At 56.3% G+C, this 17,483-nt stretch overlaps 1 protein-coding gene across 1 annotated transcript; it reads left to right on the forward strand.

Annotated features, from left to right (window-relative positions):
- Positions 1-247: 247 nt before the first annotated feature.
- Positions 248-6,996, forward strand: INPP5K (inositol polyphosphate-5-phosphatase K). Its single transcript, XM_070735541.1, has 12 exons — positions 248-674; positions 775-882; positions 964-1,072; positions 1,399-1,515; positions 2,492-2,667; positions 3,258-3,369; positions 3,919-4,028; positions 4,742-4,928; positions 5,623-5,760; positions 6,058-6,141; positions 6,223-6,327; positions 6,586-6,996. Exons 1-12 carry the CDS (start codon positions 538-540, stop codon positions 6,679-6,681), a joined length of 1,479 nt encoding a protein of 492 aa, XP_070591642.1. The 5' UTR covers positions 248-537; the 3' UTR covers positions 6,682-6,996.
- Positions 6,997-17,483: the final 10,487 nt, after the last annotated feature.

Below are 17,483 nucleotides of genomic sequence, written 5' to 3' on the forward strand. Positions count from 1 at the left end.
CCGGTCCAGGCCGGCCCCCTCCTTCGGGTGGCAGCTGCCGAGAGACCGGGAGGGGGCTATGCGGCCCCCCCCGGCCCTTTCTGTGGGTCACATGCCCAGGTCCCGCGACTCTTCCCGGAGCCTCGTTTTGTGCTTCTACTGCGGGGCCCCATGTTCCCCCTGGAGGCCCCCCCTCGCCTCTGATGGCTCCCGCAGCCGGTGCTCCCCCCCTTTTATCTGCCCCCGGGGGGGCGTGTCTTCCGCAGACGGGGGGCGGCAGCCGCCTGCGTCACGTGCCCCGGGGAGGCTTCGCTTGCACGGGCCGCTTCCAGCCGGGGGTCCGGACGGGCTCTAAGGGCCCCGAGGCAGGAGGCGGATGGACCGAGTGGCTCCGCGGGCTCCGGTCTCCTCCACGCCCGAGAGGCCGCCGGGGACCCTCCGAAGGCGGAAGCGGCGCCCAGACCGGCATCCCTCCACACTCTCGGCCGCCATGCGCATGCGCCAAGCTCCCCGGGGGGGGGGGAAGAGGGCGGAGGCGGGGCCGCCTTGAATCTGCGCATGCGCCCTGGCAGCCAATGGGCGCGCGTGACGTCGCGCGCGGGCGAGGAGCCGGCCCGGTGCTGCCCGCCGCTCTCATCCGGCTTCCCCGCGTCGGGCGAGATGGAGGCGGCGGCGGTGGCAGCGCGGCGTCTCTGGTGAGGAGGAGGAGGAGGAGGAGGAGCGCGTCTCCCGCCCCCGCCCGCCCGCCCCCTCCGCCGGGGTTGATGCGTGTGTGTCCCCCCCGCCCCCCCGCAGGCTGCACCTGGTCACCTGGAACGTGGGCGCCGCGCATCCCCCCGGCGAGGTGGCCGCCCTGCTCCGCCTCGACGCCCCGGAGCCGCCCGTGGACCTCTACGCCGTCGGGTGAGTGGGGGGGGGGGGGGCTCGGAGGGAGGGAGGGAGTGTGGGGGGTCCTGGTGCCTGACCCGGGCCCCTTCTTCGCAGCCTGCAGGAGGTGAACTCGCGGCTGCTGAGCTTCCTCTCAGACCTGGCCTTCGAGGACCCCTGGACGGCCTCCCTGACGGCGGCGCTGGCCCCGCGGGGCTACGTCCGGGTAAGCGCCCTCCCCCCCGCCGGCCCCCCTCCTCCTCCGGGACTCCTCCGGCCCTTTGCGGGGGGGGGGGGGCGGGAGCGGGAAGAGCTCGGGGAAGCAGAGCCCGGGGGGGGGGGGCTGCGGCCCTCGGACCCTCCTGCCTGTGACCCGGGAGGAGAGGGGGGGTTGGAGCCCGGGCCCCGTCCTGTGCCTGGGGGGAGGGGGGTCCTGCGCAGCCCTTTCAGCCCAAAGCTGGAGAGCTTGTGTCCACCCCCCTCCGGGCATCGGTCAGCCTCTTCCGGTCAGTGGCAGGAGCGCTGCTGATGGCCGCCCCCCTCGCTCGCCAGGTGTCTTCCGTCCGCATGCAGGGCCTCCTCCTGCTCCTCTTCGCCAAGCAAGCCCACCTGCCCTTCATCCGGGGAGTGCGGAGCCAGTTTACCCGCACGGGCCTGCACGGCTACTGGGTGAGCTGCCCCACAGGGACCTTGCCAGGCCTCCGGTCGGTTAAAGCCGCAGCAGGTACAGTCAATGCAGGGAAAGCAGCGAGGCCGGATTCTGCTGCTGCGGCCAAGCCCCTGCCCACCCACCCACGCAGCAGGCGTTGTCCCCTTTGCCCTGCGCGTCTCCATCCTTCTCACGGAGGAGGCAGGCAGACAAGTCTCATCAATAATCATAACAATCATAATCACCTCCACACCGCGGTCAGGAGGGACGCAGGAAATAAGCAGAGTTTAGTTTGTAGTGCTAACTGGGAACACACCTGCAAAGGTCTCCGGCGATGGGGGTCCTCAGGCAGGGAGTCGCTTCGGGGCAGCCCGGGGGGGGGGGTCCCACGGAGGACAATCCCTGTGGAACCTCCAAGGCAGAAGCGCCTGAGAGCCGCTGGGGACGGGGTCAGGCTGCCTCCACTTTGCCCAGCAGAAGCCCCGGCTGACTTCCAGGGGGATTCGCTGGTGCTGGGGGGGGCGTCTCCGGCTGGAGAGGCCCCTGGACGCCCCAATGATCGGCGTGTGGCGCAACCTGACACCCGCGAATCCGGATTTTTGGCCCCAGGGCGACTGTCCACAAAGGGAGGAAGAAAGGCCGCAGCCGAGGGGGTCGCGCCCTGGCCCCTCCCGGTGTGCAGTCCTTTCCTGCGACGGCGGGAAGGCCGGATGTCTCTGTTGCTAAGCGAGGCCCCTGCGCCCCATGTTGAGATCTCTTTTACTCTAGGTGTTAAGACTGCTGCAGTTGTAGCCACGTGGTCACGGAGCGAATCTGGCTTCCCTCTTTGGCCTGGCCAGGTTGCAGATGTGGGCGAGGGGGGATGGGGGGAAGGATGCTGCAACTGACCTATGGACAAAATGCATCAGAAAACGCATCCCACGGAGCCTTTTGGGTGTGTGTGCGTGCGTGTGTGTGTGTGTAGGCAACCCCGGCCTCTGGCCTCTTGTCTCGCAGGGCAACAAGGGAGGGGTCTCCACCCGCCTGTCTCTGTACGGCCACTCGGTCTGTTTCCTAAACTGCCACCTGCCGGCCCACCAGGAGAACACCAAGCAGCGCCTGGACGACTTCGAGCACATCCTGGAGATGCAGCAGTTTGAAGAGGAGGAATTCCCCTCCGCCCTGGACCATGAGTGAGTGGCCCCTCAGAGGGCCCTGCTGCCCAGCCCAGAGAGGCTGGGAGTCCGGCCAGCGGTCCCCACGCAAACGGTGCCCTCCCCCCAGCCCCCTTCATCTCATGGGGGGGTGGCAGGGACGGAGGAGCTGGGGCAAAAAAAATCAGGAGAGAAATAGGTGAGGGTTAACAAGGAGAGGCCTTTCCCAGAGGTCCAGAGAGGGTGGACGGCTGCCTTCTCGGCCACTTGGTTGCCCTCCGGAGGTGAAGAGCAAGGGGCAGTTCTAAAAACCCAACAGAGCAGTTTTGCCTGCATTTTATCCAATTTAGCCAATTCAGAATGGCTTCCCAATGGTTCTAGCCAGATCCGAGGGCCCAGTCTAGTGCCTCGGACATCCCTCGTAGCCTGAGCGAAGGAGGGGATTGCTGGTGGGGGAAAGGGAGGGGGGGCTGGTGGTGGTGAAAGCCGCCTCGGTAACTGCCTTTTGGAAGGGCTAGCTGCCCTGACCGCCTGCTTGGAGGGAATCCTGCCGTGGCGGAGGGGGGAGGTGGGGGGGGTTGCTTTTGGCAGAAGCCGTCCCTCCCCCGCTGCTGTCTGCCTCCTCCCAGGCTCCTCTTCTGGTTTGGCGATCTGAACTTCCGGATCGAGGACTATGGGCTGCACTTTATCCGGGAATCCATCAGCAGCAGTCGCTTCAGCCTCCTCTGGGAGAAGGACCAGGTACCTCCGCCTCCCTCCCCTTGGGACTCCCAGGCCCCTCGGCCTTTGAATGGGGAGGGGTGGCTGGTTTCACACCCTGACCCTGCCTGGCCAGTCCCCCCCCCTCCCAGAGGAGACCATGGGATTCCAGCAGACATCCAGGAGATGGGAGACAGATAAAGCATCTAAAATAGCATTTACTTCAGAATAGTACGGCCAACACAATAAGGATAATACAAGCCTGTCTTTGTGTTACGTATGGGACATACTTTACAGCTTTCAAACCCATCAAACTGTCACAGAGCTTCAGTCCATAGTCTCAGTGAATCGGCAGAGAGAGCGGATCATGATTTCTGGCTCCCCCTTATGGCCATTGGCAACATTACCTCTTAATGCTATAGTGCTTTAATACAAACAGACTCTCATTCTTAGCTTCTTTGTATATTGCAAACCCAACGGCCTTGTGCAGGCAGCTGCTGCCCAGGCTTTCTCTCTCTCCTGGGAAATGAAGGGGGGGGTGCTCCTGCGCTTGACCTGCAGCACCGAACGGCTCTTGCTTCCCAATCCCAGCTAAACATGGCCCGGAAGAAGATTTTCTTCCTCCAGGAGTTCTCGGAAGGCCCCCTGAAGTTCAAACCCACCTACAAGTTTGACCTGCACTCGGATGAGTACGACACCAGGTAACTGCGGAGGTGTTGGGGGGGGGGGCTTCGGACCAAGGTGTCTCTTAAGCCGGAATTTGGCCGGGCAGAGAAAGCCAGAGAAATCACCGGAGCTTCCCAAGCAGAAGCCGGACGTTTTATAGGGGGCTTGGGGCCCCTCTGCCCTTCTCTACTGGCAGGGCCGAGGAGGCGCCGCGTGGGTCTGGCTCAGGACTGCCGCGGCTGGGGAGTTGTGGGAAGTCATAGGCCTTTGGGCCGCCTGCTGACTCCCCTCTCCCAACTGGGCGGTTGCTGGGATGGGGTGATGACCCAGGCCTTGGACCCACCTCAGGCGTAGAGGGGGCAGTGGCGGCCCTCCGCTCGCTCTCTGTGGGCTGCATGGCAGACACACACACACACACGAGAGACAGCGGCCACAAAGAACAGCAGCAGCTCAAAGTTGACGGAGGTGCCTGTCACGCACACACAAAGCAGCTGCTGCTCGTCCGGCCCAAAGGGCCCAGCCGGCTGGAACGAGGCCGCAGCAGCTTCCTTGTGTGTCTGTGGCCAAAGGGCTGCTGGGGGGCTTTTGTATGCCCACCGGGGGGAGGGGGGCTTCGGTTTCCTGGCTGAGTGCAGCTCTGACCACAAAGAGGCTGCAGGTCCCCAGCCCAGCTTCTCCTTCAGCTCCGAGGGGAGGGGTTGGGGGGCGTGTCCCCTTGAGCTGTCCCCCCCCTCGTTTGTTTCTGCAGTGAGAAGAGACGGAAGCCCGCCTGGACCGACCGGATCCTCTGGAGGGTGAAAAGCCCCCCGTGCTCCCAGCTGAAGGAGGTGCCCTGCGAGGGAGGGGGGGTCTCCCTGTCCCTGGGCAGCTACACCAGCCACATGGACTACGCCATCAGCGACCACAAGCCGGTCACCGGCACCTTTGAGCTGAAGGTAGCGGCCTCTGGAGGGGGGATGGGGGGCGATCCCAGCTGCCCCTTAGCCCCCCCCCCAGCACCCGGTGTCCACAGGCAGGCCCCTCCCACCGGGGCCATCTGGCTCCTGAAGCCAAGCAGGGCCCCCTCCTGCCCTTAACTTGGGCCTGGGGCTGCTGCGGGGTCTCCGAGGGGCCCCCCTGGAAGCCTCCGGCCAGGAGCAGTGTCCGAGCAGGAGGCTCCACACTCCCTCCAGGCCAAGGAGTGGCTGGCTTCACCAGCAGGCCTGCAGCTGTGGGACCCCAGGGCTTCTGTGGGTTGCGGGCAGCGTCTCTGTCTCTGGAGAATCTGACCTTCCTCACCTTTGCCAAGAGGCAGCCCCCCCTCAGCAGGGGAAAAGGCAACCCCGACACTCACGTGCCTTCTTGGCAGAGGGAGTGCCACCCCCGGAAGGGCCCTGCTCCCCAAGGGGAGGGGCTGGCCCTGTTCGGGATGAGCCTCTGGGCAGAGAGGAGCTGCTGGCCCAAACCCTCCAGGAGCTGAAGCTCAGATTCAATCCCAGTTTGTTCCTGGTCCTGGTTTACAGGGGCAGCTCTTGGCCTGGCAGAAGGGCCTTGGTGGCCCCGAGTCCGAGAGAGGCCAGGGGGAGGGGGGCCGGGGGTGGGGCGCTCCCTGGCTTCCCTCACGCGGGGTGGGCGTCTCTGTGGGTGCAGGTGCAGCCGCTGCAGTCGGAGCCCCTGGTGGTGCTCTTTCCGGTGGGCGGCTGGAGTGCCGAGCAGGACGCCACCGTCAGCTACGTCACCGCCCCGGAGTTCCCCAGCAGCGCCTGGGACTGGATTGGGCTCTACAGGGTAATGGGGGAGGGGGGCTCTCCCGCGGCCCTCCCTGGTGGAGGCTGCAACGCCCACCCACCCCACCCCACCGTGGGGCTCTTGCAAGAAGGGGAGCGAGCTGGCTGCCTCGGAGGAGAAAGACCCCATGCACGCACGCACAAACGGGGTGGGAAAGGCTCCCGCCTGCCCAGAGGACGATGGGCTCCGCCTGGCCCGGTGGCGGCTTCTCCCTCAGCCTCCCCCCCCCCTCCCTCCCCGGGCAGACAGGGGGCCCCTGTAGGCTCCTCGGGCAGCTCTTCCTCCTCCTCCCGGCAGACGTCCTTCGGACACGTGAATGACTACGTGGCCTACATCTGGGTGCAGGACAACGAGATCTCCTCTGAGGACCGGACAAAGCAGGTGACGGGCGGGTCCCTCGGCTCAGCTCAGCCGCGTTGTGCTGCTCCCCTCAAAGGCTGACGGCCGCTTCCTTGCTTGCAGGTCTTCCTGGGGGCCGAGGGCCTCCCACAAGCAGGGGGAGAATTCCTCCTGGGGTACTACAGCAACGTCCTGCAGTCCCTCGTGGGCCTCAGCCGGCCGGTCCAGGTGAGGGCGGCTGCTGCTCTTGAAGGGGGGGGGGCCTCTGGGATGTCACAGCAGGTGGCTCTTGTGCTGGTGGGGGTGGGGCCCTCCAGAAGCGCCTCCCGAAAGAGGATTTATCCCCCACCTTTGGGGTCTGGCCTGGATTGACTCTGCAGGACACCTGGGCCCCATGGCAAGGGGAGCCCCCCCGAACCCTGTGGGGGCACCTTCCGTCTTTGCTTCCTTTCTGGGGCAGAGCTGGAGGTCTGTCTCCCTTTCCAGGTGCAGCCGAAGCCAGCCGAGCCGCAGGGGGAGTGGGCCGAGGCCAGCAGCAGCGCCGAATGCCTTCCTTGCGAGAGGCCGCCCTGTGACTTCTGAGATGCCCCCCCTCCAGCCTCCCCACACGCATTGTGAGGCGCCCCGGCCTCCGGAGCAGAGCCTGCCCGGGCTTGCCGCCCCTCTGACCAGCCCTGCCTCCCTTCGGCCCAGGAGAGCCCGGACAGAGCCCCTTTCCCAGGAGGCCGAGTGCCGCTGCCCCGTTTCCCTAGCGCCTCTTAGGACCTCTGCGCTTCACTGCAACGTTAAGGAGTCGCTGATGGCATTTATTTGAAAACTGGGCTTGTAGGAGTTTTTTGAAATGTAAACGTTTTAGCACTGAAATACATTTTATCGTAGCTGGGAAGAAAACCCAAAGGCTACTGTCCTTTGACCGTTTGTCTTGAAATGCGGCAAATTCCTCCAAACCCTGGACGACAGACGGAGCGCTTGCCCCCACAAGCAGGGGGGTCGTGGGGCCCCTCGGCTTTGGAGGCGGGCCCAGGTGGGGCTCGTGCTGCTGCAGGACTCTGGCTTGGTGGGCTTACGTGGGCTTTTGAAGTCGGAGAGAGCTGCAGCTCCAATGGTAACAGACCGAGATCTCTCGCAGGCGCTGGGGTTGGGGCAGGAATTGGCTGACCTGCATCGGGGCACCCTCTTTTTCCTGCCTAAGTGCAGCACCTTGCTTCTCTCACCCTTGACGTGTGTCTTAGTGGATTGGGCCCAATTCTCAAGCCTGTCAAGATGCTTCTGGATTCTGAGCCTATCTTCTTGCAGAATTCCCCCCAACTCCACTGTTTTCTCTGCCACCTGCTGATGCGTTCTCCTTCTGTCCCCTCAGCTACAACATTTATGAAGGTATTGAAGAGTAATGGGCCTAAGGCAGTAAGACCCCACTGCCCACTTCCCTCCATATAGACGCATTTCCCCCACTGAGAACCATATGCTGAGTGCGGTTGGTCAGCCACTGACCAGTCCATCCAGGGATGATGCCATCTGTCCCCTGTTGTTCCATCTTATCAAGATGTAGCCTGTGGTTTACTTTGTCAAATGCCTTAGTGAAGTTTGATGTTCACGGCATTCGCCCGATGTGCTAATTCAGTCCAATTATCAAAGAAGGCAATAATGTTTATTTGACATGAGCTGCTTTTAACGAACGCACGCTGGCTTCCAGGAATTGCTCTATCTTTTCTAGGATCCTCCCAAGTATTTGGGGCAGGTTTCTCAGCCTCTAGATTCTTAGATCTCCTTTTTATCCCTTTTTTGGGGGGCTGGATCCCCATCCGCTCTTTTCCAGCTCCGAGCGATTTGGTCCACTGGCTCCCTCAAGAGCCTGGCCTGCAAATGCTCCCCCAAAGCAGAACGGGAGGGGCCGCCTTGCCTTGCCAAGCCTTCACCTCCCTTGCTCTGTCTCCCAGGGGGCATTAAGCAGTTCTGCTTTTTTCTTGTTACCTGTCATCCTCTGGACCGGTCATTTCTTTGACTTTCCTCTGGGTGCTTATGTACTTGGGGGAAAAAAACCCACCTTATTTTTGGCATTTGTTGCTCTTTCCGAACTTTAACGTTCTTGACTTGGTCTTTGCAGATCTGGCCTATTTGCTGCTATTCTGTTCCAGTTACAAATCCCACTTTCCAAAGTCCATATTTGTCCTTTTTCTGCCAGCTGTTAGTCTCATCAGGCGTGCCTTGTTTTTGTCCCTGTTTGGCACTTCATTGTCTTGCTTTGAAGGGTTTTCCCTGCAGTGTGTCCTGCTCTGGAGGGGCAGTGTTCACCTGACAGGCAAGGGAGCCCACCCCCCAGGCCTCCCCCTCCTCAAAGGGAGGGGCAAGTGATGAGCTGGCAGACGAGCTGACGGCCTCCACAGGTTGCCCCGTGAGCCTTGAAGAAGTAAATGGAGCTAAAGTCTCTGCAGCCCACCTGACACCCCCCCTCCCCGCCCCACCCCCACTGCCAGTTTGTGCAGTTACCAGGCCAATCCGAAGGGGGGCCACTCCCCACCCCCAGGGAAGATGCCCTGCAGCCTTGGTGTTCCTGGCACTCTTCTCCCTGACCGCTGGGACTGCACGACCACGTGTCCTCTGACCTCCCTACTAGGTGAGGAGGCTGTGCTGACCTCTCAAAGAAAGTGACTCCTCTCTCTCTCTCTCTCTCTCCCCCCCTTTCTCTCCCTCACACACTGCAAGCCAAGCCTCTGTGTGTGTGTGTGTGTGTGTGTGTGTGTGTATTTCTGAGGCATGGACCGTGTGTTCTCCCCCCTCGGTTGAGCCCTCTTCATCTTTTCCAGCCCCTCCATTCACACCGTTCAACTTGCAATCGCTATTCCAAGCCGGGTTTTATAATAAGTCCATTTTCCACTTCTGCATCTTCTTCGCAACCAGACAGGTGTCATTTCTTCTTGAAACTGGTAATAACTTCAGAATTGGAACTCGGGGCCAGTACAATTCACCTCAAAGGGTCCCCGGAAGAGCTGCCCTCCCCTCCACCCAATCAGGCCCCTGGCTGGGAGGGGGAGGGGCTACACTGCCTCCAAGGAGCCCCCGCCCCAGTTAAAAGCAGGTGCAGCTGATCTCCAGGCTGGGGGGTCCAGGGCTTGTGGTTGGGATGCCCTGCCCCTCCTGTATGTTTTATTTATTATTTAGATTTGTATGCCGCCCCTCTCTGCTGTATTTCCAGAGCGCAAAGGCCTGCCTGCAGGGGGCGCTTCTGGTTGCATCCGCACAACTTCTTGCCCCAAAGCAGCCGAGAAACCCACCTCCCTCGTGCTCTGCTCCCACCCTCCGGCTGCTGCCCCTTGGGAGGGAGGGTCTCGCCAGGGGCCACTCCTGCTTTTATCACTCGGCCCTGGGACCGGTTTCCCTTGTGGCTTCCGAGAGTTTAGTGCACATTTCCCCCCTCATTTTTTAGAATAAGGTTTTCAGCTTTCGTGTTTGTGGGCCCTCCTGCCTTGGGTCCCAGCCTTTTCCCTCCTGAGCAAACGGCGGCTCAGTTGCAGGAGCCCAGTTGGCGAAGAAGTGAGTGGCAGGCCCCTCCCTTGTCCCCTGCCTCCTATGGACCCTCCCCTCTTCCTCCCCCCCCTCCGTGTGGCATTAGCTGAGGGGGCAGAGCTGCCCCTCTTAAAAGCTCCTCCCTGCTCCCCCCATGCTCTTGTGGATGCTTCCCTCATCCATGGAGGGGAGGGGCCAGGTTAGGACCTCCCCTCCCTTATCCAAATGACAGTGTCCGTAAGGGGCTCCAAGCCCCCCCCATTGCTCTTGGCTGGGAAGCAGGAAGAGTCCCCTGGGGCCGTCCATCCCCTGGCGAGGCCCTTCCCCTCAGTCCCCTTGCTGCAGGTGGTGGGGGAGCTCCAGCCAAGCACACCAGGAGCATGACTGAACACGCATGAACATGTTAATGTGGTAAAAAGAGATTTCCAATGTCTAAGCATGGAGCTGGGCAGAATAACTGATTCAGTGACTTTCTCAGAGGTGTTACCGGTTTGTGGCCAGGAGGGTAAAACAAGTTGTATCAGAGAGTTTAATGTGTGGTTAAGGCAGTGGTGTAAAGCTGAAGGTTTTGGCTATGTAAGTCATGATGTCAGTAGGTGGTCTAATAGGGAGTTGTTTAAGAGGGATGGTTTGCATCCATCATACAGAGGTATCCAGGTGCTTGATGAGTTCAGGACTTTTTTGGACAGGCATTTAAACTAGGTAAAGGGGACAGAGATGTAACTGATGTGGGTGATTTCTGTCCCCGACCAATGAGGATAAATCGGTTTTTGGAAGCTTATGAAAAGGGAGCTGCAAATAAAATAGATGTAGTTGTTGATGATAAGGGGCAAACTAATAATGAAAATAATGTTGTTCGGGTAATGTGCACGAATGCTCGAAGCTTGAGAAACAAGCTCTGTGAGCTAATGGCCATAATATCTAGAGATAATTTGGATCTGGTTGCCATAACTGAGACGTGGTTTAAGGATTCTAATGAATGGGAAATATCCATACCAGGATATACACTGTATAGGAAGGATAGAATAGAGAGAAGGGGAGGTGGAGTAGCCATTTATGTTAAAGAAAGTCTAAAAACAATACTAATTCAAAATACATGTAAAGATCTGGAGACCCTCTGGATTTGCATGCAAAATAAAGACGGTTCTGTCATTAGAATTGGGGTGATCTATAGGCCTCCAGGGCAATCCGAGGAATATGACAACAAGATGGTGGATGAAATTACCCAAATGGCAGTAAAGGGAGATATTGTGGTTATGGGTGATTTCAACATGCCTGATGTTGACTGGAATATCCCCAGTGCCCTTACATGCAAAAGTAAGAATATAGTAGAGGCCTTTACAGGAGCAGCTCTGGCACAGTTGGTTAAGACACCAACTAGAGGGGAGAATATTCTAGATTTAGTCTTTACAAATGGGAATTGGGTTTCAGAGGTCAAGGTGGGAGAAAATTTAGGTTGCAGTGACCATCTATGTTTGTGATTTGATGTAAAAACTGATTGTGAGCAATCCTATATTGCAACCAAAGTATTGGATTTCAGAAAAACAAATTTTAATGCAATGGGGGAATATTTAAATAATGAATTAAAGGGGAGGGATAAAATGGCAGGAGCGAGCACCCAGTGGACTGTATTAAAAAAGGCCATCTTAAAAGCCCCTGGACTGTATGTAAGGCAAATAACTAAAGGTAAGATGAAGAGGAAACCACTATGGTTTAGCAATGATGTAAGGGCTATAGTCAATGAAAAAAAGGCTGCCTATAAGAGGTATAAAGAGTCTGGAAGTATAGCTGATAGGTGTATAAAATGAGACAGAAGGAGGTGAAACAGATAATATATGCTGCTAAAGCCTCAAAAGAGGAAGAAATTGCCAAATCTGTAAAGAAGGGGGATAAAACCTTCTTCGGGTATATTAGTGATAGGAAGAAGAAAAACTGCGGCATCACGAAGCTTAGTACAGGGAATAATACATGCATTGATGGGAATAAGGAGATCGCTGACCATTTCAATAGCTACTTCTGTTCAGTTTTCTCAAAAGACACTTTACAATATAATACTATGGAGGGATATAGCATTGCTTCCAGCTGTACGGATTCAGCTCCAGTGATCTTAGAAGCCAATGTCTTAGAAGAACTTGAACGATTAAAGATAAATAAGGCAATGGGTCCAGATGGCATCCACCCCAGAGTTCTTAAAGAACTCAGATCTGTCATTGCTACCCCCCCTGACTGATTTGTTTAACCAATCCCTGTTAACAGGAGATGTTCCTGAGGATTGGAGAATGGCCAGTGTTGTGCCTATCCACAAGAAGGGCAGTAGAGAAGAAGCTGGTAACTACAGGCCAGTTAGCTTGACATCAGTTATAGTCAAAATGGTGGAGACTCTACTCAAAAAGAGGATAAATCAGCACCTAAAAAACAATAACTTATTGGACCCAAATCAGCATGGCTTTACTGAAGGCAAATCATGTCAGACTAATCTCATTGATTTCTTTGACTATGTCACAAAGGTGTTGGATCAAGGTGGTGCCGTGGATATTGCCTACCTGGACTTCAGCAAAGCCTTTGATACGGTTCCACATAAAGAGCCGATAGATAAATTAGTGAAGATTGGACTTAATCCCTGGATAGTTCAATGGATTTGCAGCTGGCTGAAGCATAGACATCAGAGAGTTATTGTGAATGGCGAGTATTCTGAGCAGAGACAGGTTACAAGCGGTGTGCCACAAGGGTCTGTTCTGGGTCCTATTCTTTTTAATATGTTTGTGAGTGACATAGGGCAGCGTTTCCCAACCGGTGTGCCGCGGCACACTAGTGTGCCGCAAGACACGGCCAGGTGTGCCGCGAATCTCCAGCTGGGCGGGGCGCTGGTGGTGCCGACCTGGAGCTCCCGCTCGCAGCTGTCCCCCGGCTCCTGCTCGATGCCGCGGTTTTCGGCGCTCTCCTGCTGGGCCCCAAAGAAGGAAGGCAGGAAGAAGGAGAGCTTCATTCTTCATGCCTTTTTCCTACCTTCCTTCTTTGGGGCCCAGCAGGAGAGCGCCAGAAACCGCGGCATCAGGCAGGAGCCGGGGAGCAGCTGCGAGTGGGAGCCCCAGGACGGAGGCACCAGCAGCGCCCCGCCCAGCTGGAGCTTCCCTGGCGTCGACGGCAAGTGTCCTTTGGGGCCCGGCGGCAGGGCTCTGGCGGTGGGAGTGGAGGGGGGTGGCTGCAGCGGCCGCAGGCAGTCGCGGGGAGATGGTGGCGGCGAGAGGGAGCTCCAGGCGGCGTTGAGAGGGAGCTCTCTCTCTCTCAGCTGACTGCAAGCAGGAGCCCTGATGGTGGCGGTTGGACGTGCTGCTGGACGCCGTACATGGCGCTGCGGGCCTGGCATATACGGCGTAAAGCAGCACGTCCAGCTGCCGCCGTCAGGGCTCCCGCTTGCAGTCAGCTGAGAGGGAGAGAGAGAGAGAGAGAAAGAGAGACATATAAGAGGCAGAGAGAGAGAGAAAGAGAAACACAGCAAGAGAGGCAGAGCAAGAAAGAGGCAGAGAAAGAGAGACAGCAAGAAAGAGACAGCAAGAGAGGCAGAGAAAGAGACAGAGCGAGAAAGAGACAGCAAGAGAGACAGTGAAAGAGAGAGCAAGAAAGAGAAAAAAGCAAGAGATAGCAAGAGAGACAGAGAGAGAGAGAGCAAGGGAGAGAGAAAGACATAGAGGAAGGGAATGAGGGAGAGAGAAAGAGAGCAAAAAAGAGGAAGAAAGAAAGAGGGATGGAGAGAGAAAGAAGGGAAGGAAGGAAAAGAGAGAAAGAGGGAGAAATAGAGTGAAAGGGAGGAAGAGAGAGGGGTTTTTTGTCCAAACTTTTCTTTAGCCCCCACCCACCCACCCCTTTCAATGTTCCCCAGGATTTTGAAAATATGAATAACGTGCCGCGGCTCAAAAAAGGTTGGGAAACACTGACATAGGGGAAGGTTTGGTAGGGAAGGTTTGCCTATTTGCCGATGACTCTAAAGTGTGCAATAGGGTTGATATTCCTGCAGGCATCTGTAATATGGCAAATGATTTAGCTTTACTAGATAAATGGTCAAAGCAATGGAAACTGCAGTTTAATGTTTCCAAATGTAAAATAATGCACTTGGGGAAAAGGAATCCTCAATCTGAGTATTGCATTGGCAGTTCTGTGTTAGCAAAAACTTCAGAAGAGAAGGATTTAGGGGTAGTGATTTCTGACAGTCTCAAAATGGGTGAGCAGTGTGTGTGGTCGGACGGTGGGAAAGGCAAGTAGGATGCTTGGCTGCATAGCTAGAGGTATAACAAGCAGGAAGAGGGAGATTGTGATCCCGCTATACAGTGGTACCTCGAGATACGAGTTTAATTCGTTCCGGACCTGGGCTCTTAAGTCGAGCAGCTCTTATCTCGAACGACTTTTCCCCATAGGAATTAATGTAAATAATTTTAATTGGTTCCAGCCCTCAAAAAACTCACAAAGTTAGTCTAAATTATGCAGAAAGACATGTTTTTAATGAAGAAATGTACATGTACATATAAATGAATAATGAAGTTTCTTTCACTTAACTTGTAAACTTTCTTAAACTTTTAAATTTACCTATGTTCAACTTCTCTGCCACCCAATCCTGTAGGACAGAGGTCCCCAACCCTTTTTGCACCAGGGACCGGCTTTAAGCGATCAAGAGAGGAATGGGTGAATGAATGGACGGAGGGTGGGAAGGAAGGAAGGAAAGAGGGAAGGGACAGGAACAGAGGAAGGAAGCAAGGAAACTTATGAAAGGGGAGAGTAAGAGAGGAATGAGTGAAGGGAGGGAGGGAGGGAAGAAGGTGGGAAGGAGAAAGAAGAAATAGAGGAAGGGAAGGTAAAAGAGAAAGAAAAAGAGCAAGAAAGAAAGAAAGAAAGGGGGAAGGGACAGGAACAGAGGAAGGAAGCAAGGAAACTTATGAAAGGGGAGAGTACGAGAGGAATGAGTGAAGGGAGGGAGGGAGGGAAGAAGGTGGGAAGGAGAAAGAAAAGAAGAAATAGAGGAAGGGAAGGTAAAAGAGAGAAAGAAAAAGAGCAAGAAAGAAAGCTGCAAGCACCCCCCCGAGCCCCCCAGGCCGGCTGCAACCTTTTAAAACACGCGCGCCGCTTCGCAGCTGTCTCCTGAAGCCAAACGCGGAAGTTAGCGTTTGGCTTCAGGAGACAGCTCCTTGGCGCTTGTATCTCGAATTTGGGCTTGTAAGTAGAACAAAAATATCTCTCCCCTCCCAGCTCTTATCTCGAGTTGCTCTTAAGTAGAGCAGCTCTTATGTCGGGGTTCCACTGTATAGAGCGCTGGTGAGACCACATTTGGAATACTGTGTTCAGTTCTGGAGACCTCGCCTACAAAAAGATATTGACAAAATTGAACGGGTCCAAAGACAGGCTACAAGAATGGTGGAAGGTCTTAAGTATAAAACGTATCAGGAAAGACTTAATGAACTCCATCTGTATAGTCTGGAGGACAGAAGGAAAAGGGGGGACATGATCGAAACATTTAAATATGTCAAAGGGTTAAATAAGGTCCAGGAGGGAAGTGTTTTTAATAGGAAAGTGAACACAAGAACAAGGGGACACAATCTGAAGTTAGTTGGGGGAATGATCAAAGGCAACATGAGAAAATATTATTTTACTGAAAGAGTAGTAGATCCTTGGAACAAACTTCCAGCAGACGTGGTTGGTAAATCCACAGTAACTGAATCTAAACATGCCTGGGATAAACATACAGTATATCCATAAAATACAAAAAATAGTATAAGGGCAGACTAGATGGATCATGAGGTCTTTTTCTGCCCTCAGTCTTCTATGTTTCTATGTAACATGTATGGCCACTATAGGAATCAAGCCTGCACAGCATTGCTCCTGAGGATGATGGGTCCCCAAGAGGGCCCAGGCCAGGAGCCCCCCCCCCCATATCTCCCCCACCCACCTGGGAGTCCGTCCCAGAGGTGCTTTTGCCAGAGGCAGCTGGGCTCCCTCCCTGGTTTCCCTTTGGAAAACCTTCCACCCCTCATCCACTGAGCAGCCCTCTCTCAAGGGGGGGGGGGTGAGGGATATGCCTATGTCTATTTGCCTTCTACTACAAGGGGGTCCTTCCAGGGGGGCTCCACGCCCGTTTGCACCTCTCGGGGGATCCTGAAGAGGCAGGTGGCCTCCACTGCGCTCTCAAAGGATGCAAACCCCCTGCAAAGGTGTGTAAACCTTTTCTCTTGAAAATATCTTCATTGGTTATTTGCATATAAAAAACAAACAAGGGAAATGGTCAGATACAAATACGGAAGCAAGCAAAACGAAAAGAGAAAAGGAAGGGGCGGGGTCAACTAATGTGTTGACTATCATTATTTACACAGACTTTAAACAAAACGGTCTGTTTTCCCTTCGCGCTCTGTCATTAGTGAAGGAAAACAACTTTAATGCGTATAAATCCCCCCATTTCCTCCCAAGAGTCAGAGCCCAGGAAGCGGCTTGGTTGAGAAGGGAAAAGTCTTCGAAGGACACACGAGGGCGGGGTAGGGGCGCCGCTTGCCTCTACCACCAGCCCCGCCCGGGACGACGGAGACTTTCCGCCTGGGAAATCCCGCCAAGGCCGCTGCAATGAAGGGGGACCCCCTCCCCGCCCCAGGAGCGCTTTTCTCGGCTCCGCTGCAGGCCGGACAAGCGCGGCTCGGCGGCTCGGCGGCTCGGCTGGTGGGTCCTTCGGGCGGCTGGGAACCCGCTGCTTCGGCTCGGGGGGGGGGGGGGGGGGGGGGGGGGCAAATCCGCCGAGCAAAGAGGGCGGGGCTCGTGTCCTGCTGGGAGCGGCGCTGTTGGCGGGCGGGCGGGCGGGGGACACAGCGGGGCGCCACCGGCCTCTTTGGCTGCCGGTCAACCCAGGAGCGGAGCGGATGCCGAGCGAACTCCATCAACTTCTTTCTAGGAGTTACGCGTTTTGTCCGTTGCTTTGCCGCCCATCTCGGGCTAGTTATTTGGTAACAGTCGGAGCTATTGGTTATATATGTCCAGCTATTCCCCTCGGACGCTGCAGGTTGGGAAAATGCGGCCTGACATCATAGCAGAGATTGTGAGGCGAGAGGGCGGGTGGCGTCTGCAGGAGGAGAGCCGAGACCTGGGCTGAGCCTTGGTGAGGTTTCTCCCGGAACCTTTAAGGCTCCTTCCTTCCTTTCTCTCCTCTTCTCCTTTGTTCCTTCCTCCTCTTCTTCTTTCCTTCCTCTCCTCTTCTCCTTCCTTCCTCCTCTTCTTCCTCCCTTCCTTCCTCTCCTCCTTCCTTTCTCCTCTTCTTCTTTCCTCTCCTCTTCTCCTTCTCTTCCTTCATCCTCTTCTTCTTTCCTTCCTTCCCTCCTTCCCCTCCTCTTCTCCTTCCTTCCTCCTCTTCTTCCTCCCTTCCTTCCTCCTCTTCTTCCTTCCTCTCCTCTTCTTCTGTTCCTTCATCCTCTTCTTCTTTCCTTCCTTCCCCTCCTCTTCTCCTTCCTTCCTCCTCTTCTTCCTTCCTTCCTCTCCTCTCCTCTTCTCCTTCCTTCCTTCCTCTCCTCTTCTTCCTTCCTTCCTTCCTCTCCTCCTTCCTTTCTCCTCTTCTTCCTTCCTTCCTCCTCCTCTTCTTCCTTCCTTCCCTCCTTCCTCTCCTCTTCTCCTTCCTTCCTCCTCTTCTTCCTTCCTTCCTCTCCTCTTCTCCTTTGTTCCTTCCTCCTCTTCTTTCCTTCCTCTCCTCTCCTCTTCTCCTTCCTTCCTCTCCTCTTCTTCCTTCCTTCCTTCCTCTCCTCCTTCCTTTCTCCTCTTCTTCCTTCCTTCCTCTCCTCTTCTTCCTTCCTTCCTTCCTTCCTCTCCTCTTCTCCTTCCTTCCTCCTCTTCTTCCTTCCTTCCTCTCCTCTTGTCCTTTG

The sequence above is a fragment of the Erythrolamprus reginae genome, chromosome 1 (genome assembly GCF_031021105.1).
Source record: "Erythrolamprus reginae isolate rEryReg1 chromosome 1, rEryReg1.hap1, whole genome shotgun sequence".
In the NCBI taxonomy this organism is placed as follows: Eukaryota; Metazoa; Chordata; class Lepidosauria; order Squamata; family Dipsadidae; genus Erythrolamprus; species Erythrolamprus reginae.

Coding starts and splice junctions, on each gene's coding strand:
- INPP5K (XM_070735541.1), top strand. CDS start 538: ATGCGCCCTGGCAGCCAATGGGCGCGCGTGACGTCGCGCGCGGGCGAG. Junction 4,029..4,741: donor TCGGATGAGTACGACACCAG/GTAACTGCGGAG, acceptor TTGTTTCTGCAG/TGAGAAGAGACGGAAGCCCG. Junction 5,761..6,057: donor ACTGGATTGGGCTCTACAGG/GTAATGGGGGAG, acceptor TCCTCCCGGCAG/ACGTCCTTCGGACACGTGAA.